Source organism: Charadrius vociferus, unplaced genomic scaffold (assembly GCF_000708025.1).
Source record: "Charadrius vociferus isolate BGI_N301 unplaced genomic scaffold, ASM70802v2 scaffold88, whole genome shotgun sequence".
Classification (NCBI taxonomy): domain Eukaryota; kingdom Metazoa; phylum Chordata; class Aves; order Charadriiformes; family Charadriidae; genus Charadrius; species Charadrius vociferus.
Window position 1 is genome coordinate 4106706 of NW_009649619.1, and position 17078 is coordinate 4123783.

At 39.6% G+C, this 17078-nt stretch overlaps 1 protein-coding gene across 1 annotated transcript in view; it reads left to right on the forward strand.

The window, feature by feature from the left end:
- Positions 1–16623, forward strand: part of EVC2 (Ellis van Creveld syndrome 2) — a 77053-nt gene extending 60430 nt beyond the window's left edge. Inside the window, exons 16-21 of the mRNA XM_009890556.1 lie at positions 2685–2912; positions 5179–5393; positions 6870–6957; positions 14740–14933; positions 15779–15880; positions 16350–16623. Coding sequence (XP_009888858.1) covers positions 2685–2912; positions 5179–5393; positions 6870–6957; positions 14740–14933; positions 15779–15880; positions 16350–16623 — 1101 coding nt within the window. The remainder of the gene's footprint in view (positions 1–2684; positions 2913–5178; positions 5394–6869; positions 6958–14739; positions 14934–15778; positions 15881–16349) is intronic.
- The last annotated feature ends 455 nt before the right edge of the window (positions 16624–17078 follow it).

The window sequence follows — 17078 nt, forward strand, 5'->3', positions numbered from 1 at the left end:
CATATTTCTGGATATATCCTCATGTAAATGTCATCTACTTTTTTTGAACAAGTACTTGAAGGCAGCTCAGCACTTCCATAAACTCCCAATTTTGGCCATCTCTTTTGCATTTCACTGGAGATCTCTGCCTCCCATGTTCAGAAATAACAGCTTTGTTTTTTGTGTTTTGGTTACCGTATTTCCAGTATGATCTGAGAGTTGAATTCTCTTTCTAACCCAAATATGCCATATCTTTATTTGTAACCCATATGCTTACTTGTTATTTAGTGTCACACATCTACATTTTTCAAGATCAATTTGTTAGATTAACAGTAATGTTGAGAGACAATGTCTGTCTTTTAAGATGGAGATTTGTTAAAGATACCAAGAAAATGAATCTTGCCTCTGCTTTGTGTCTGTAGGATGATTTCTTACTCTTGTGTTTTAATTGGCTTAATTCATGTTAGTAGGAAATATTTCCTGAAGGTGACCTTCCATCTCTTGCATTCGAGGACATTCCATGTGATTTAATGGAGACGATGGAGAATATCACATGAGCATGAATAAGAATATCGCAAGCATATGTGGTTCCAAATCACATTTGCAATTTAGCTCTGTCTACTGGATAACAGAATTTGGATGATACACAATTGCTCTTGGCAGGTCCCTTATCAATAAAGTGTCCAGAGAAAATTCATGGGCATCATGTTACATGTTTATCATCTTAGGGATCTAAAAACTTGGTGGAAGTCGCGTTAAATGCTCCTTTAAAGCTAATCATGAATAGAGTCAATAATGTATAATTCTCATTAGCATGAATAGAAAGCTAATAAGGTTTTAACGTCTTGAGTACATAGCATCTCTTATTTGTGCAAAGACATTCTGAGGGCCAAAATCAGGTCTTGTGCCGGTCATACAGTGTCTAAAGACTACAGTTGACCTTTACAGTGTTGTAGTTCATGCTTACAGGGCAAATACTATTGATCTTTATTATTCTTATTTTATAGACTGGTAAAACTGTAGAGAGATTAAGACTGCATGTATAAAGGTATACCACAAGATGCCTACCGTGTTTAGACACTAACCATGTAGGTATCTCAGTTAAATAGGGATGTTCACCTCTGCCTGTTCTTTAAGAGAGAGGCCAAACTTGATGGGATAAATACTTTTCCATAGAATGCAAATGTAAGCACCTGCTCTCAGGCGTCATGGTGATAGTAAATTTAACCAAAACTTATTTAAGTTTGTGAGATGCCTCCTTTGATGGCTGTGGTTCTTCCATTCTGTCGCAGGCAGTAGTTACTTGAGCATTGCTGTTAAAATACATAATACTGGAAACTTCTGAAAATTGCAATTGCTGAATTTATTTATTTTTTTGTATTTTGTATGCTGTGAAACCTATCCAATTAGATGTGTCAGGACCAAAAGAGAATTCAGAGATGGATTGAGGAAAAGCCCTGCACTCTGACACCCAGCGGCATACAGATGGGCTGTTTCTGTGCTTAGTTTTATTCTAAATCCAGTGGGTAGGGCAGCAGTTGATATCAACACCAAGCAGTGGAGTTGGAGGTCTCATGGTTGCATGTGCTTTTTTGTGTCTTCTCTATCTCACAATCCAACTTCTGGGCTTGCGTGGATAATACAGGGAGAGAGAATAAAACCACACTGATAATTATTTACAGTCTTTGAGGATTCAGCTCCCCAAAGGTTAGATAGTCAGTGCAGCCATCGATGTCTACCCTAGACATCCATGCTTAAACGTCAGTGGAAACAAATTTTTCAGGATACGAAACATACCGAGAAGTACCTTTTCTTTTCCTACAAAGAAAACTTAGAGTGACAAGCTCAGATGGAAGTGTCTAAAGAGGGTAATTGCAGCTGGCTACTATTCACATTGCCCTGCAGAAAAACAGCCACAGTGCAAGATCACTGGCTGTGAATGTCGGTGGTATAGCATGGAGAGCTCATCAGTCACGTTGCATTTGATCCTGTGTTTGCATGTGCTGTGCTTGCCTTTCACCCTTGGATAGTTTCTTTGGATGTCCCATCAGATATGTGGCAGCAACATAGTTATTGAGTTAAATCATTTTGATTTAATCCTGTTTGATGTCCATTCAATCCAGTTTTAATCTTGTTTGAAATCCATTACCAGCAGATTCTTGATTTACAGTTTAACTTTGTTTTATGTAAGAGGATTTTTGGCTATTTGTTTAAAGACTAGTGGGTTGAATTTCATTGGTCAATAATAATTAAGCACAGTCTTTCTATAAATTTGGTATTTTTGCTAAACAGAATGATGTATTTTATCTTCCCATTTAACCAATCATATAGGTAAGCATAGGGTTTTTTCTATTTTTTACTGTTACTATATTTAAAATTATATAGATGCTCTATTTGAGATTAGTATTTGATAATAAAGTTATGACAGTGTTTAATATTAAAATTATGATTATCCTAAACCAAAGCCTGATCTCTTTGAAATATCTGACCTTACTATAATATATGTTTGATCACTTAAACATAGTAAAAGGTTGGAATTTAAGGTTAAAAGCACTTTTTAAAACCATGTATTACACTGTAAGATAACAGCATTGATTTCTTCGCTGCTTTAATTCTGCTTGTTAATTACAAAGTAGTAAAATCATGAGTGTATATGTAAGGTTTTCTGTTAATCTTGTTATCTTTTGTGTTTTGGTATTTTTCAGGTTAAGTATGAGTTGCTGCTTGAGCGAGAGTGTCAGCTGCGTGATCTGGAAAATAAACTCGGAGAATATATTGCTTCTTTAGCCTTTCAAAAGACTGTTAAAAAATCCAAAATGTTGGAGCTGTATACTGCTGTCATGAGTGTACAAGCTTTGCTCTTTGAACAACTGAGTGCATCAAAAACCCTGTCAAAATTGGAATGTATTCAGATTTTAGAAGCACGTAATCCTGTAAGTAATGAAGTTGTGAAAAGCAAAAATTCCCGTTAGGAGACAGCAACTATTGCAGTAGCTTATTTCACTTGGATTTAGCTGGGCTGACTTGCAGGTCCTGGTGGTCCAGCCTTTGATTTCTGTGATTATGTGTGCTTTAATGCACTGAGTAAAAGAAATAGAGAGAAGGAAAGTATTACAGCCAGGGAAGGTTGTGTATTATTTATTTCTATTATAGTAGCATCCAGAGATCTACAGTCAGAAAGAGCAGTATTTTGGTGGCTAATTAATATTAAAGTTTTATTGATTGCAAGGAAGACAATTGGTAGGTGATTGTGAGTCATGACTGGGATAGCCTGTAAATTGTAATGACTGTGTTACAAAATTGTTCATTTTATTGTGCTATCCATATAGTAAAATCCAAAACCACGATATGCTTCAATCTTCAAGTTTTTAAGGATTATATATGCACCTACTGTCTTGTCTTCCTCCAAGCACGCTCAAACAGTTTGAATAGTAGAAAATTTGGAAAGGCCTCTTCCATTCATCGTATTTATTACATACTTGGGATGTGCCAGTTTTCTAATCCTTTTTTAATACCTCAGTGCTCTGTATTCATAAGGATTTTTTTTTTTTTTTTTTTTACATCTGCTATTTGCAGCCATCCAAGTGAGGCTTGGGAGAGCACTGGAGTAGAACAAACAAAATGGGTTTTTAAGAGCAAAACCTCTTTGCCAGAGGGCATCATTAGACAGCCATTGCTGTGAAAACTCCTGGTTAAATTTTAATGCTGTCATCTCTGCAGAGTTTTTCTTAGAATGGCAGGTATATGCTTATATGCTTCCAGTTTTCTTAAATTTGTATTAAATCTGTAGGAAATAGTGAAAGTTGTATGTAGACAGAGTATTAAAAATAATTGTTATTACATAATTATCATAAAAACAATCTGGAATTACTGCCTTTTATGCAGTCAGCATATCGGGTCTCTGCAAAGAGGTTGCTTTTAGCTTCTCTGTCCTTGAGCAGATGAAGAAAAAGGGTTGAAGGAGAGGCAGAAGAGAGACCTAGAACAGCTAACACTGGATTTTTTATCCAATGTGCAAGAGCTGAGTTGAGCCCTGTTTTGGGGAAAAAAAATATTTTAGGCATTGTTTAAAATCCCTTGGTTTACGAGGACTGTTTCCTGGTGATCACACCTCTCTCTTGCTGTGTTTTTGTCCAACTCCTTCGTCCCTCTGGCTGGCAAATTTTAACACCTATTACTTTAAAACAAATATATCAGATTACATAGGATTCCCTAATGCTGAGGACGTCAGTGATAGTTTTTCCAATCAGTGAAACAAACACATCTGGCTATATGTGAATTTGCTTCATCCCCTTAGAGATAACAAGTTAATACTTGCTTTTGGTGTTAGGAGACTGGATCTAAGTTCCAATGTCACATCTTGCTGACCGGGGAGCAGACACCTAGAGACACCGTGCTCCAATGAATCTGTAGTCTGAATACAGTTGATGAGGTGGAGGAGTAGATTAAAAATCAGCATTTTCTCCAAGGTACAGGTTAGGAAGTAGGGCACTGAGATATTAAGCAACTTAAAGCTTGAGGTCAGGCAACAATGACATTGGAAAACTGGAATATGAAGCATTCCTTCTGATGTCTAGTTTGACTCTTTGACCAAAGAGAGATCTTTGGCATGAGGGATCCAGTCCACTTAAGACTTCGGGGGTTAACTCTTTGATTTTTAGAGCATTGTATTTTAACCCTCATTTTATCACACTAAATGTGAATTACTGTCTTTTAACTTCAAACCTCTTTAATGTTAGCTGTTGATTCAGTGTAACTAAAACCAGTCAGTCTCAGTTTCTCAAGCTGTTTCAGTGGCTTGATGCAGCTCATAGATGAATTCTAATGGTGCCATTCTTTTGTTTGGATCCCAGCCATGCTGTTAGTGTACTTTCTAGATGTCCTCTACAATGGAAGGTTTCAGAAAGCATTGACCTTTAACAGAATGAAAATATCTTGAACACAATGAAATATCTTGAACACAATGAGAATGAAAGACTCATATCTTCCAGCATTGTTCTGATATTCATAGTGTGCAAGTCATTTTTACTGAAGCTATGCAATGAATTGGAAAGTGTAATGCAAGTGGCTGGGTAGAATGAGAAATGAATAAACTAATATCAGAAATTCTGATACCATCTTTTTTCTTCACTCCAAATGAATTTTTTTTCTTCCAAGTTAAATTACGACTTTTTATCATTACGTGTTTTTAACCTCTAGGAGATTGAAGAACTTGACAGGAAGGTGGAATATGAGATGTTGCATAAGGAGTCAGCTCAGCAGCAGCAGCATCTAATGAGTAGGCAGAGGTGGACTCCAGATGGATTGGGACTTTCAAGTGAAACTGTGGAAACAAATGCAGACAGACAGGTGACAGTTCTGCTAAGACAGGCCATGAATAAATGCAGGCAATTTATACATCTGCACCAGCAAAGGTAAGTTCTTCGGTCTCAGGTTTTACTAGGTTACTGCAGTCCTTATAGACCATAAGATATCATAGAGAAACAGCAGGCTAAATGTTCTGCTGTGTTGGGGAGGGACTATGCTTCTGTGCTTCAACAGTGCTTTTTCGTGACGCGGCCCAGAGCATAACTGTGGAGTCTTGGGAATATTGAAACAAGAAATACGAAATAATAATAATAACTTAGTTACATATACATTGTGATGCGTTGCATGGCAGTCACCATTTCTTGACGGGGACACTGGAAAAATAACAATACTCTTTAGCAGCAAGGAGGAAAAGAATTTTAATCCTGTTCCTTTGTCTCCGAAGAAGGTAAGTAGGGACTTCAGTGAAACTTGATGGGGTCAGAGGAAGGAGCTGAGACAATTTAAATTGAATGTCCATCTCCACTATCACGCTGTAGACTGAATTCCCTGTCATGCAATCACTTTTGATGGGATGTATAAACTATTCTTCAGAGACAGGCTCAATTTCACTTTTCCCTGGCCAGGTTTTAAGTAAAGATTTGGTGACAAAAAAAAAAAAAAAGCAAGCTTCTTGGGAGGTATGCAGAAATATCTGTCTTGTCATGAAGGTTACCTAGCAAAAAATGGGTGATCATTTGCAAAATTGCAAAGAATTGTCTTACATTAATTAGGGTTACAGGAGTTAAAAATTACATTTCCATGTGTTTTGCACAGTATTAGAAGCCTACCAGATTTCAAGGTTCATGTAAGATCCCGAGAGGGTGCTTTCCGTTACAAAGAGGGTTTTCCGTGAAATAATTGATATATTAAAAATGGCTTTGATAGGCTTTGAGTGGAGTTATTGCACTCTTAAGTCTGTTTTAATTCTGAAAGGGCTGGAGCTCTACTCGATGTAGATTAATGACTCTTGTGTTGCAGAAGTAAAGAGTCACTAGAAAAGCAGATAGTATCCACAATCCAGTAACCTACTATAGAGATATATCAGTGAAGGCTTCAGAGAAACTGCAACTAGTCTCTACTATTTATCTGAAAACTTAGTGAAAAAAACAAGTCTTGCACTTTTCCCAGATGACGTGAGGATGGCTTCATGATTTGGTCCAGAAACAAAAAAATTGCCAGTAATGAGGAAGTTAACTGTTTACTACTATGTTCCAAAAGCAAAAAGATCCCCAGCTTGCCATAAAGTGTGCTGATGAAATTCAAAGAAGAGGATGGGGACACATTGAATCACGTTGCTTTGGAGTGATACTGGATTTGAATTGTGTGCAAAAGCATAGCTTTAGATTCTGCTCTGATGTTTGCTTTTGCTTGGTGGTTCAGGGAAGAAGGGAGGAGAAATTAGTTTATTTTAGAAGTTACGCTGCTCACCCAACTTTGGTGACAGAGAGATATGCTTCCTGAATGACTTTCAGATACTGTTTCCTATAACACAGTCATTGCGCCTGGGAAGATTTCAATGTTAATTCTGTCTTTCACTTCAGTTTGAGACATGAGCAATGGAATTGCGTGGTGCTTGAAGATCTCCTGGAAAATATAGAAATGGATGCATTTTTGGCACTTTATGGTCAGGTAAGCATGAAATTGAACAAACCTTCCAAGTTTAAATTACAGCTGTATCTGGAAATCAGCTTTTCTTCTTTTTTTGGGAACCGTTACAGATGCATTTGGAGTGACTATCTACTAATTGTCGCTACCAGATCTGGTCTTTGCAGGCTGTATTATCATTCACTTCAGTTAATTCTGTTCTGCTTTCAGCCTTCTGAATTTTACTGAGTTATACTTCTTTTTGTTCACTTAGAAGTCCTTTCCAGGGGTTGCCCTGTTGCATTTCATTCTGTGAAGAACTAAATTGCCTGAGTTTCTGGTTTACAGACAGATCTACAGTCTGATTTTCATGTAATGAGACAAGGGGTTTGCTTAGGTTTTAATCAGTGTGAGGAATGATTTGCATTGTTTGTGTTACAAAACTAAATGAGGGAAGGACTGCTAGTTAAATTTTCTAGTATCATCACTCATATTGTTTTCAATAAGAGCATCACCTCTTCAGGTAATTTGCTATCTGTTGGCTTCCTGTCAGTCCCACAAAAAGCATTAAAAATGAATTGCTGCTGTTCCCAAGTTTTATCTGCAGGCCTCGGTTGAGACATGTAGCTAGCATCAGAAAGAGACTCGGCATTGCAGCTTTTCGCATCCAGGTATCTTGCCTCCCAGGGACAAGTGGGGTCATGGTCACCTGTGTCATAAATTGCGACCTTCAGAGGTCAGCAAGCCAAGGAGGGACCACTTAGACTAAGGGTCTTTCAGCTTTTCCTGTGTGTTAGCTTGTTTCTGCTCTGTTTTCTGAACGCTTTATCGTCTCCTGAGTTAGATGTCTTTTTGAGGTCAGCTGCTTTCAAGACGAATTGGAGTGAGACTTCTGTACATTACATCTGTGTTAGGAGATTCACCTGGAAGGTAGCACATGTTTTCAGATCCTTATTCTGATTTGAGTAAGAAATTTGCATGAAGATCTCCTAAAGCTCACAGGAGTGTGATAATCACTTCAGTCTCTGCCTCTTGTGGGGACGCTCAGGTTCTGTTGAGAGTGGAGTCCTTCCGTGAGCCTTGCTGGAAGAGACTTGCCTCTGAATATCTGGTAGCCTGATGGCTAGGGTGCTGTCCTGGAACGGAAGATCTCACTTTGTGCTAATGGATTAAATCAAGCAGAGTGGGAAGTCAGACCTCATTTTAATGCTTTCCAAGAGCATCCTGTCCTCTGGGCATATTATTAACACCAAAAACCCATTCTGGTGTGTCTTGCTGAGTGTAGCATTTGAAGGTGTTTGCTGAGGAGGTCATGACCAGCGTTGCCAGCCTTCCAGTTTAAAATTCAAGCTATTTGTTCCCTTAGAGTTTGGGACAGCTTGCTAGCCTGTTGGCCATGACAGTTTGGGATGTTGTAAGTGGATGTGGCTGTCAGGAGCTGCTAAATTCTGTTCCAGCCTTCAGCTCCTTCTCACTGTTTTCAGTCCCTATGGCCTACTTCACATAAAACTCCTAATGTTTTATTGGGACTTCAAAAAAGCCATCCTGCTGACACTGATAAAAATTTCTGCTGCAGGCCTTTGTAGGGTGCTTATGATGTAAATATTCACATGATGGTGAGTTTTAATCAGATTATTTATTTATAACTTTAAACTTTCTATGTATTCATTTATGCTTCTTTCAATTAACTTGCGTAATGCTGATGATGCAGTCACTCCCTATTTTCAGTTATTCGTTCAGCTGTGGAATGGTGATGTGGGCAGTGACAGCTATAACACTTTTCAGAGGCGATACTAAATTTGAGGCTTTATTTGCCCATTTGTAGTTGCAGTTTGTTTGCAGATTTCAGAACACTTTTCTAGTAGAAAAGATGATCTTTTGTCCTGTTCAACGTTCCTTTTTTTTTTGTAAAACAAGTAAGGAGTTAACAGGCTTGTGTGAATATTTTGCTGTGTTTCAGATACATGTTGAATATATAAGATGAGCCTTAGATAAGATAAACTCCATTCAATGTCAGTGGAAAATAAACATCAGAACAGATACAAAAATTGAAAATGCTTTGAAAGGCCCTTTGGACTTTGCTGATCTTTACCTGTACTACTGTGGTTTAAGTCATTGGTCTTGGTGGAACACAGTCTTGTGTCTGTCTCCTACAGATAGGAGCAGCCTCATGCTCACAAGCCCTGGTCCTCTTGGGGCACTTCAGCTAGCCCAGTGTCTGTTGAAGGGACAACACAGCAGGGCGTAGGCAATCCAGAAAGATCCTGGAATGCGTCGATGATAACTTCCTTCTCCAAGTGATAAAAGAGCCAATGAGGAGAGGTGCCATGCTGGACCATGTTCTCGCCAACAAGGAGGGGCTGCTGGGGAATGTGAAGCTCAAGGGCAGCCTTGGCTGCAGTGACCATGAGGTGGTGAAATTCAAGATCCTTTTGGCAGTGAGGAGGGCGCACAGTAAGCTCACTGCTCTGGACTTCAGGAGAGCAGACTTTGGCCTCTTCAGGGATCTGCTTGGTAGAGTACCATGGGATAAAGCCCTGGGGGGAAGAGGGGCCCAAGAAAGCTGGCTATATATATATTCAAGGACCACCTCCTCCAACCTTAGGAGCAATGCATCCCAACAAAGAGGAAATCAGGCAAAAAAGCCAGGATGTCTTCATGGATGAACAAGGAGCTCCTGGACAATCTCAAACAGAAAAAGGAAGCTTATAGAGGGTGGAAGCAAGGACAGGTAGCCTGGGAGGAATACAGAGGAATTGTCCAAGTAGCCAGGAATTAGGTTAGGAAAGCTAAAACCCAGATAGAGTTGTATCTGGCCAGGGACATCAAGGGTAACAAGAAAAACTTGTAAGTATGTAGATGAAAAAAGGAAGACTAGGGAAAATGTGGGCCCTCTCCAGAACGAAATGCAAGACCTGATCACCTGGGAGATGAACAAGACTGAGGTGCTCAATAACTTTTTTGCCTTGGTCGTCACTGGCAAGGGCTCTAGGCACACCACCCAAGTCGCAGAAGGCAAAGGCAGGGACTGTGAGATTGAAGAACCGCCCACCGTAGGAGAAGACCAGGTTTGAGACCATCTAAGGAACCTGAAGGTGCATGAGTCCATGGGACCTGATGAGATTCATCTGTGGGCCCTGAGGGAACTGGCAGATGAAGTTGCCAAGCCACTGTCCATCATATCTGAGAAGTCGTGACAGTCTGGTGAAGTTCCCACTGACTGGAAAATGGGAAACATGAACCCTATTTTTAAAAAAGGAAGACCTGTGGAACTACAGTCCGGTCAGTCTCACCTCTGTGCCCAGCATGATAATGGAGCAGATCCTCCTGGAAACTCTGCTGAGGCACATGGAAAATAAGGAGGTGATTGGTGACAGCCAACATGGCTTCACTAAGGCCAAATTGTGCCGAACAAATTTGGTGGCTTTCTGTGATGGCATTAGAGTGTTAATGGATAAGGGAAGAGCAACTGACATCATCTACCTGGACGTGTGCAAGGCATTTGACAATGTCCTGCACGACATCCTTGTCTCTAAATTGGAGAGACATAGATTTGACAGGTGGACCTCTTGGTGGACAAGGAATTGGCTGGATGGCCACACTCAAAAAGTTGCGGTCAATGGCTCGATGTCCAAGAGGTGACCAGTGATGAGTGATGTTCCTCAGGGGTCATTCTTGAACTGGTGGTGTTTAATATCTTTGTTGGTGACATGGATGTTGTCATTGAGCGCACTCTCAGCAAGTTTGCTGACAACACCAAGCTGCATGGCATGGTCGACACACTGGAGGGAAGGGATGCCATCCAGAGGGACCTGGATAGGCTTGAGGCATGGGCCTGTGCAAACCTCATGAAGTTCAACAAGACTAAGTGCAAGGTCCTGCATGTGGGCCAGGGGAATCCCAAGCAGAAATACAGGCTGGGCGGAGAATGGATTGCGAGCAGCCCTGAGGAGAATGAGATGAACCGCATCCAGGGCTGAATCAAAAGAAGCATGGCCAGCACATCAAGGGAGGTGATTCTGCCCCTCTACTTCACTGTTATGAGACCCCACCTGGAGTACTGCGTCCAGCTCTGGTGCGCCCAAGATGGGGACATACTCTTTATCAGGGAGTGGAACAATAGGACTAGGGGTAGCAGTTTTAAACTGGAAGAAGGTAGATTTAGATTAGCTATCAGGAAGAAATTCTTTACTCTGAGGGTGGTGAGGCCTTGGAACAGGCTGCCCAGAGAAGTTGTGGATCCCCCATCCCTGGAGGTGTTCAAGGCCGGGTTGGATGGGGCTTTGAGCAACCTGGTCTAGTGGAAGGTGCCCCTGCCCATGGCAGGGGGTTGGAACTTGATGATCTTTATGGTCCCTTCCAACTCTAACCATTCTATGTTTCTATGAATTCTTCTTATACTGTCGGGTGTTTTTTTCCTAGTTCATTATATATTTATCTGACAAAACATGCTGCATCCAGAAATGCTGGCTATTATAAAAGCTTTAAACAGCACAGACCAACTCCTCCAGATTAGCACTACTGAGACCATTATCATAGTTTAATTTCAGTGCTTTTAAATCTGCTATTGCCTTGCAATCTTAGACTAATTGAAGAGACCTTGTACAGTGTTTATTTAGCAATTTTATAAGCTGGCAAACCAGTCACTGCTAAGTGGGAACTCTTAAAAGAGAGCATGAAGACTGCATTAATCTCATACTGTGGTTCTTTGCTTCCCATACTCCTGGGCATAGAAGGGTGGGAAGAAGATGCATGTTACATGCTAGCTGCTCAGCTGAAGAGTTCTTATCTTGCAAAGGATGTTTTGAAATGTTTTTCTTCTGCTCTTGAGTTTGGTTGCCTCTGATAGAGCCTCAAAATCTGCCTCCCTCATGAAGGTATGAATTCAAGATGTGTGGCATGTTAAGACGTATGCTGAAGCTGCTGTGTAGGACTTGGTGAGAGGGAAGAGAGACAAACCTGGTGACTGAGTGCTACTGCTGTGGGCTGTGAGTCATTCATTTCGAGGGGAATGCTATCCCAAGAGAGCTTGGCTCTTTTCTTAGCATTTCAGTTCAAAGACAGTGCTCTTTTTCTTTTGGAAGTGTTAATCGTATTTATCACTGGACTACCCAGAACTAACCAGGGACATGCTGGTTTTGCACCTTATGGTGGCTCATTTCAGTCCTAGGAAGTTTTATAATTAAATACTGACAGTCCTTGTTCTGTATTCCCCAAGATCATACCACTTGGCTGGGGAGGAAGCTGGATATTGCTTTTCTACATCATAGGTAAACCACGTTGCTTAAGTTGCTGACAATTTAATTGTCTTCCTATAATGGTTGTTAAGTTCCTTTGGCACAAATATATTGTGAAAGAGCTTCTGAGCAGCGTGGCATATATTCTGCAAATTGAGAGGTTAAAGTCATTGTTTTGCAGATTACAGGTGCATGAAAACAGAATATGTCAAAATTTTCACAATACCCAGTTGCTCTTTGTCAGTTTCTAGAAGAACAGAGGAACACTTTTTAAAGACTGAAAGTAAAACACAGTCTGTATACAACTATAGAAATTAAACTTAGGCATCTGTCTTAAGATTTAAGCTCTTATTTACATTGCTCTCCAGGGAAGAATCAAATAATTTCTTGCCCTAAGTAGCCTGAACAGCTTTCTTTTACTTAACTTTGGTGCCTCTTTAGGGTGAAAATATTGGACGTTTTAGATACTCATCATCAATCTTAGTATTTTGTCTTGTTCATTGTAGTATCTTCTAGTATCTCAGTGGTTCCCATGGAAAACCTGTAACAACACGAAAGAGCCCAAGAAACTTTGAGAAGTAGCTAGTTTTTCTGCCTTTTGGAGAGGAGTTCTCTGCTTGGAGAAGGGTTATGGGAAAAGGAGGTTGATCGATGTTGTGATTTCATTTGGGATAGAGTTAACTGTTTTACTAGCAGCTGGTATAGTGCTATGTTTTGGATTTGGGATGAGAAATAGTGTTGATAGCACACTGGTGTTTTCAGCTAGGCAGTTGAGGCCTTTTCTGCTCCTCACACCGCCCTGCCAACAAGCAGGCTGAGGGGGCACAAGAAGCAGGGAGAAGACACAGTTGGGACAGCTGACCCCAGCTGCTCAAGGCAATATTCCATGCCATATGACATCATGCTTGGTATATAAAGCTGGGGGAAGAAGGAGGAAAGAGGGGGACGTTTGGAGTGATGGCGTTTGTCTTCCCAAATAACCATTACACGTGATAGAGCCCTGCTTTCCTGGAGATGGCTGAACACCTGCCTGCCCATGGGAAGCCGTGAATGAATTCCTTATTTTGCTTTGCTTGCGTGCATGGCTTTTGCTCTACTTATTAAACTGTCATTGTCTCAACCCATGAGTTTTTTCTCACTTTTCCGACTTGCTCCCCAATCCCAACTGCGGGGAGTGAGTGAACGGCTGCATGGTGTTATCTGCCAGCTGGGGTTAAACCACAACAATTGATTTCTTGATTTTTTGTGGCCGTCTAAATTTGGGTTAGGGCTGCTTTGGGGGTGATTGCTTTGTTTGTTTTTACATGGATTTAGCAGAAATAATTGTCCTTTACAGAGCATCCTTTTAGTGAAATGGTTTCTTTCAAAGAAGAAGGTTCACTTAATACAGTGATTAAGCATTTGCTCCTCTGAAAATTCGTCATGCAAAAAAGAGGCAGAGTTCAAACATTTGCTGTGACGTTTTGAATTCACTGTGGACAAAGAAATTGGCTGTCTTCCTGCATGGTGGGACCTTGTGGGCTTTTTATGTGACATGGGCTTGCAGTCATCTTTCCCATAAATGTTTATAGGAGGGTCTACAGAGTGGAGGTGACTCAGCTGTCATGAGTCATCTCAAACGTTTGGCATGTCTTACCTAACTTCAGCCACCTGAGGTACATGTATGGTTTGAATAGACTACAACAGCTTTTTTTTTCTGGCATCCTTTGAGGCGTTTAACTTGCTTTAATTTGCTCTACTCTTTTCTCCATGTTGTTCTCAATATATTGTAGAGTTTTCATATTTGATACGCATGAGAAATCCACAGGAACAGCCCTGGGGACACGGCAGTTTTGACAGCAGAGCAGAAAATAACAACAGGATTTTTGGTGTTTGGAGGGGGGCGGGAAATGGGGCTGGTTGATTGTCTAGGCAATGACTAAATTGGAACTTAGTCTATGTAAATATGCTTTGCCACTGACCTTTGGGCCAAAAAAGAGAGGACATTTGGAGAAAAAAACAAAACAAAACAAAAAACACCACCAAAACAAAACCAGATGTTTCCTTCAACTCTTAACAAATGCTACAAGCTGTTCTCTTATCTTTTATCACAGAATGGTGTTAAGAGAGGCTGAACAGTGAAGTGCTCAACCATGGCAACATGTAAATGTTGTCATTAGGTTTCAGAGGCTGCTTTTCCCCCTAATTTTACAGACCAAGGAATGTCATATCGCTTCATTGCTATCTTGAAAGGATTTCTTTATAATAGTACAATCTCTAAATTAACTCAGCCTTACATGCTAGAACATGGTTGTGTTGTAATTTTTCAGACCAAAGGGCATCGAGTATATTCCATAAGCACATAGGCTAAGATCAACTGGTTGTTTAACATTTACATTGTGTGTATCTGGAATGAAATGGACAACCGTAATATATATGGGCCAGTGAGGGTAGAAACAATGAGCTATGTCCACTTGACACCAGAACTGTCACCACTAATATTTTTTGTTTCTATAATGAGTAATTCTTTAATGACAGTAATTAAAATTCACTAACACTTTTTTTATTTTCAGTGCTAAATTTGGCTGTCTTCTACTCATTAATTCTCTAGGAGCTCCGTCTGGCAGGTTATTTAGCTAAACTGACAAGGGTACCAATGGGGATGTTGCACAGGATCCTGAACTTGTTGCTCCCCTCCAGCTCACAAAGTGAAGTTCTTTCTGTCCTCGATTCCATCAGTAAATTTTCAGATGGTGTTGCTGAAAGTGACAGTACTGCGGATGAGTCTGGCAGCTATAAGAAAAGGTACGTGTGGTATTTTTGGTAGACCATTGCAAGAGAAGATCATTGCTTTACATGTGTATGTATTCCCTGGACAAGCAGATTGACAGCAATAGAAAAAAATCACAGGTGCGTAAGTTTCCTTTTGAAATATTTGTATGGGGTAAAAATACTTCAAACCCGCTACCTTATTTTGTGAAATATTTTAACTACAATAAATTGATTGATAATGAATAAATTTTATAACTTTATGAATTAAATGGTTATTTTATAGATTTATAAATCTTGTTCTGATTATTTTCTTTCTGTTGTCTTTAATTGGAGTTTATTAAAATATTTTCCTTCCATCTTTTTTTATTTATAAATTCATAGCACACCAGTTTTCAGGTGTCTATAGCTCCTAAAGATATAAAGGAGATCCTCGTTTCTAATAATGGAATTTTCAACCTTGCAGATGCCTGTCCCTTTGTAGTTCCTTACTAAAGTCCCAAGTGGCCACTCTTTTGCCCTTTTCTCACAGAGAATGGTAGTCTCCTTCAGCTCTCCAGTTTATTCCCATTAACACCAGCTGCTCACAGAACCTCTCTCCCAGCTCCCTGCCATGACATAGGAAGGGGAGAAAAGCAGATGTTGTGGCACTGGGCACTCTAGTTGTCAGGTGTGAGTTGTAAAGGGACCTTAGGACCATGGTCTGAGGTGTGATCTTAGTTGATTTAAATGATTTGTGGTAGGACAGCAAAAATCCTTGAACACTTCCTGTATTCATGATATGACTGTCATGGGTTTGGTAGCTAAAATCAGAAAGGGGAGGAAAGTGTGTATATTTGGGAATTTTCTGCTGTGAATTTTTTGCTTTTCTGCTCCTTCAGGAAGAACCAAGAGTTGTGGCAAGCACTGGAGAACAAAGTAAGGCAAGATCTGATAAACAGAAGTTTGGAAAAGATCCCTTCTCTAAACAAGAGAGAAGACAGGTAAGAATAAAACAGGAAGAAACATATACGATGTTTTTCATACTTCATTTCATCTCCAAAGGTTCCTCTTATATCTATTAGAAATCAGAAAATAAGTTCATAAATATGCATATTCTGACACTGTTCTGCTGTTTGGTGGTTGTGTTTCCTACAACGTATTTGCACATAATAAGCAATAATAGTAAATGCCTAAAAAGAATTTTCCTTACATATCCACAAAATTCACACATTTTTCATATACATTTCCCATCTTCCCTATGGTTATTTATTATAAGGTTACCTTTCCTTATGCAATTTTGTATCTCAAAATGATATGTAATTTATTTGGGACTGGAATGGAAGTCACAATTCTGTCTATTGAAATATGATTTTCTTTAGCTTCCAAAGACATCACTTCTATGTCAGCATATAAAGTTATACTTTTTTTTCCCGTTTTCATTTTTCAATTCAATTCTTTTCATTAATGTAGTTTGATAAAGAAGAAGCAACGTGCCCTCTTGGAAGAAGCATCATTCATTCATCTTGGATGTTTGCCTACACATCCTCCTATGGAACAGTCTGGTCCACCTGTTCCTTTGAACACTGCAAGTGCCGAAGCTATAGAGCTATTAGACACAGGGGAGAAGGTATTTTTGTTCCGTGAGCCGAGTGATCCAATACTTTCTTTGCATAATTTTCCAAGGAAAAAGAAAAAGAACTTTCTGAATTCTAAAAAGGCTGCTCGTGCAAATATGGACTCGTGAGGGCGACTTCCATTCAAAGTATCAATTAGGGAAGAGGAAGTTATTTAAAATTCAGTAAAATAATGAGAAAGAATGAAGTGTGCGGTTTAAATAACGCATGCATTGTTTTAACCTTATTTGTCTGACATTGTAAATAGCTGTAATTTTAGAATGGCGCAGTTAGCAATGTGCATTTTGCATATTTTATTTCTTGCCAGCGTATGATGCAGTAGATGAAATATGGGTGTTTTATGATGCACATTCTGGCAGGCAGGACTCTGTCCCTTCAGTAAATTTTGGTCATTTTTGCACTGATTTTACTGTAGCTGTGTTTTTATAGTTTATATAGAAAGGCTATTTATAATATAAAGTAAGTACTGATTTACTATTCCTGTATTTATATATTCTTGTAATAAGCTGCAGTATAGCAGATGACATGAAGATATAGAGTGGATGACCCACAATTCCTCTGTTCT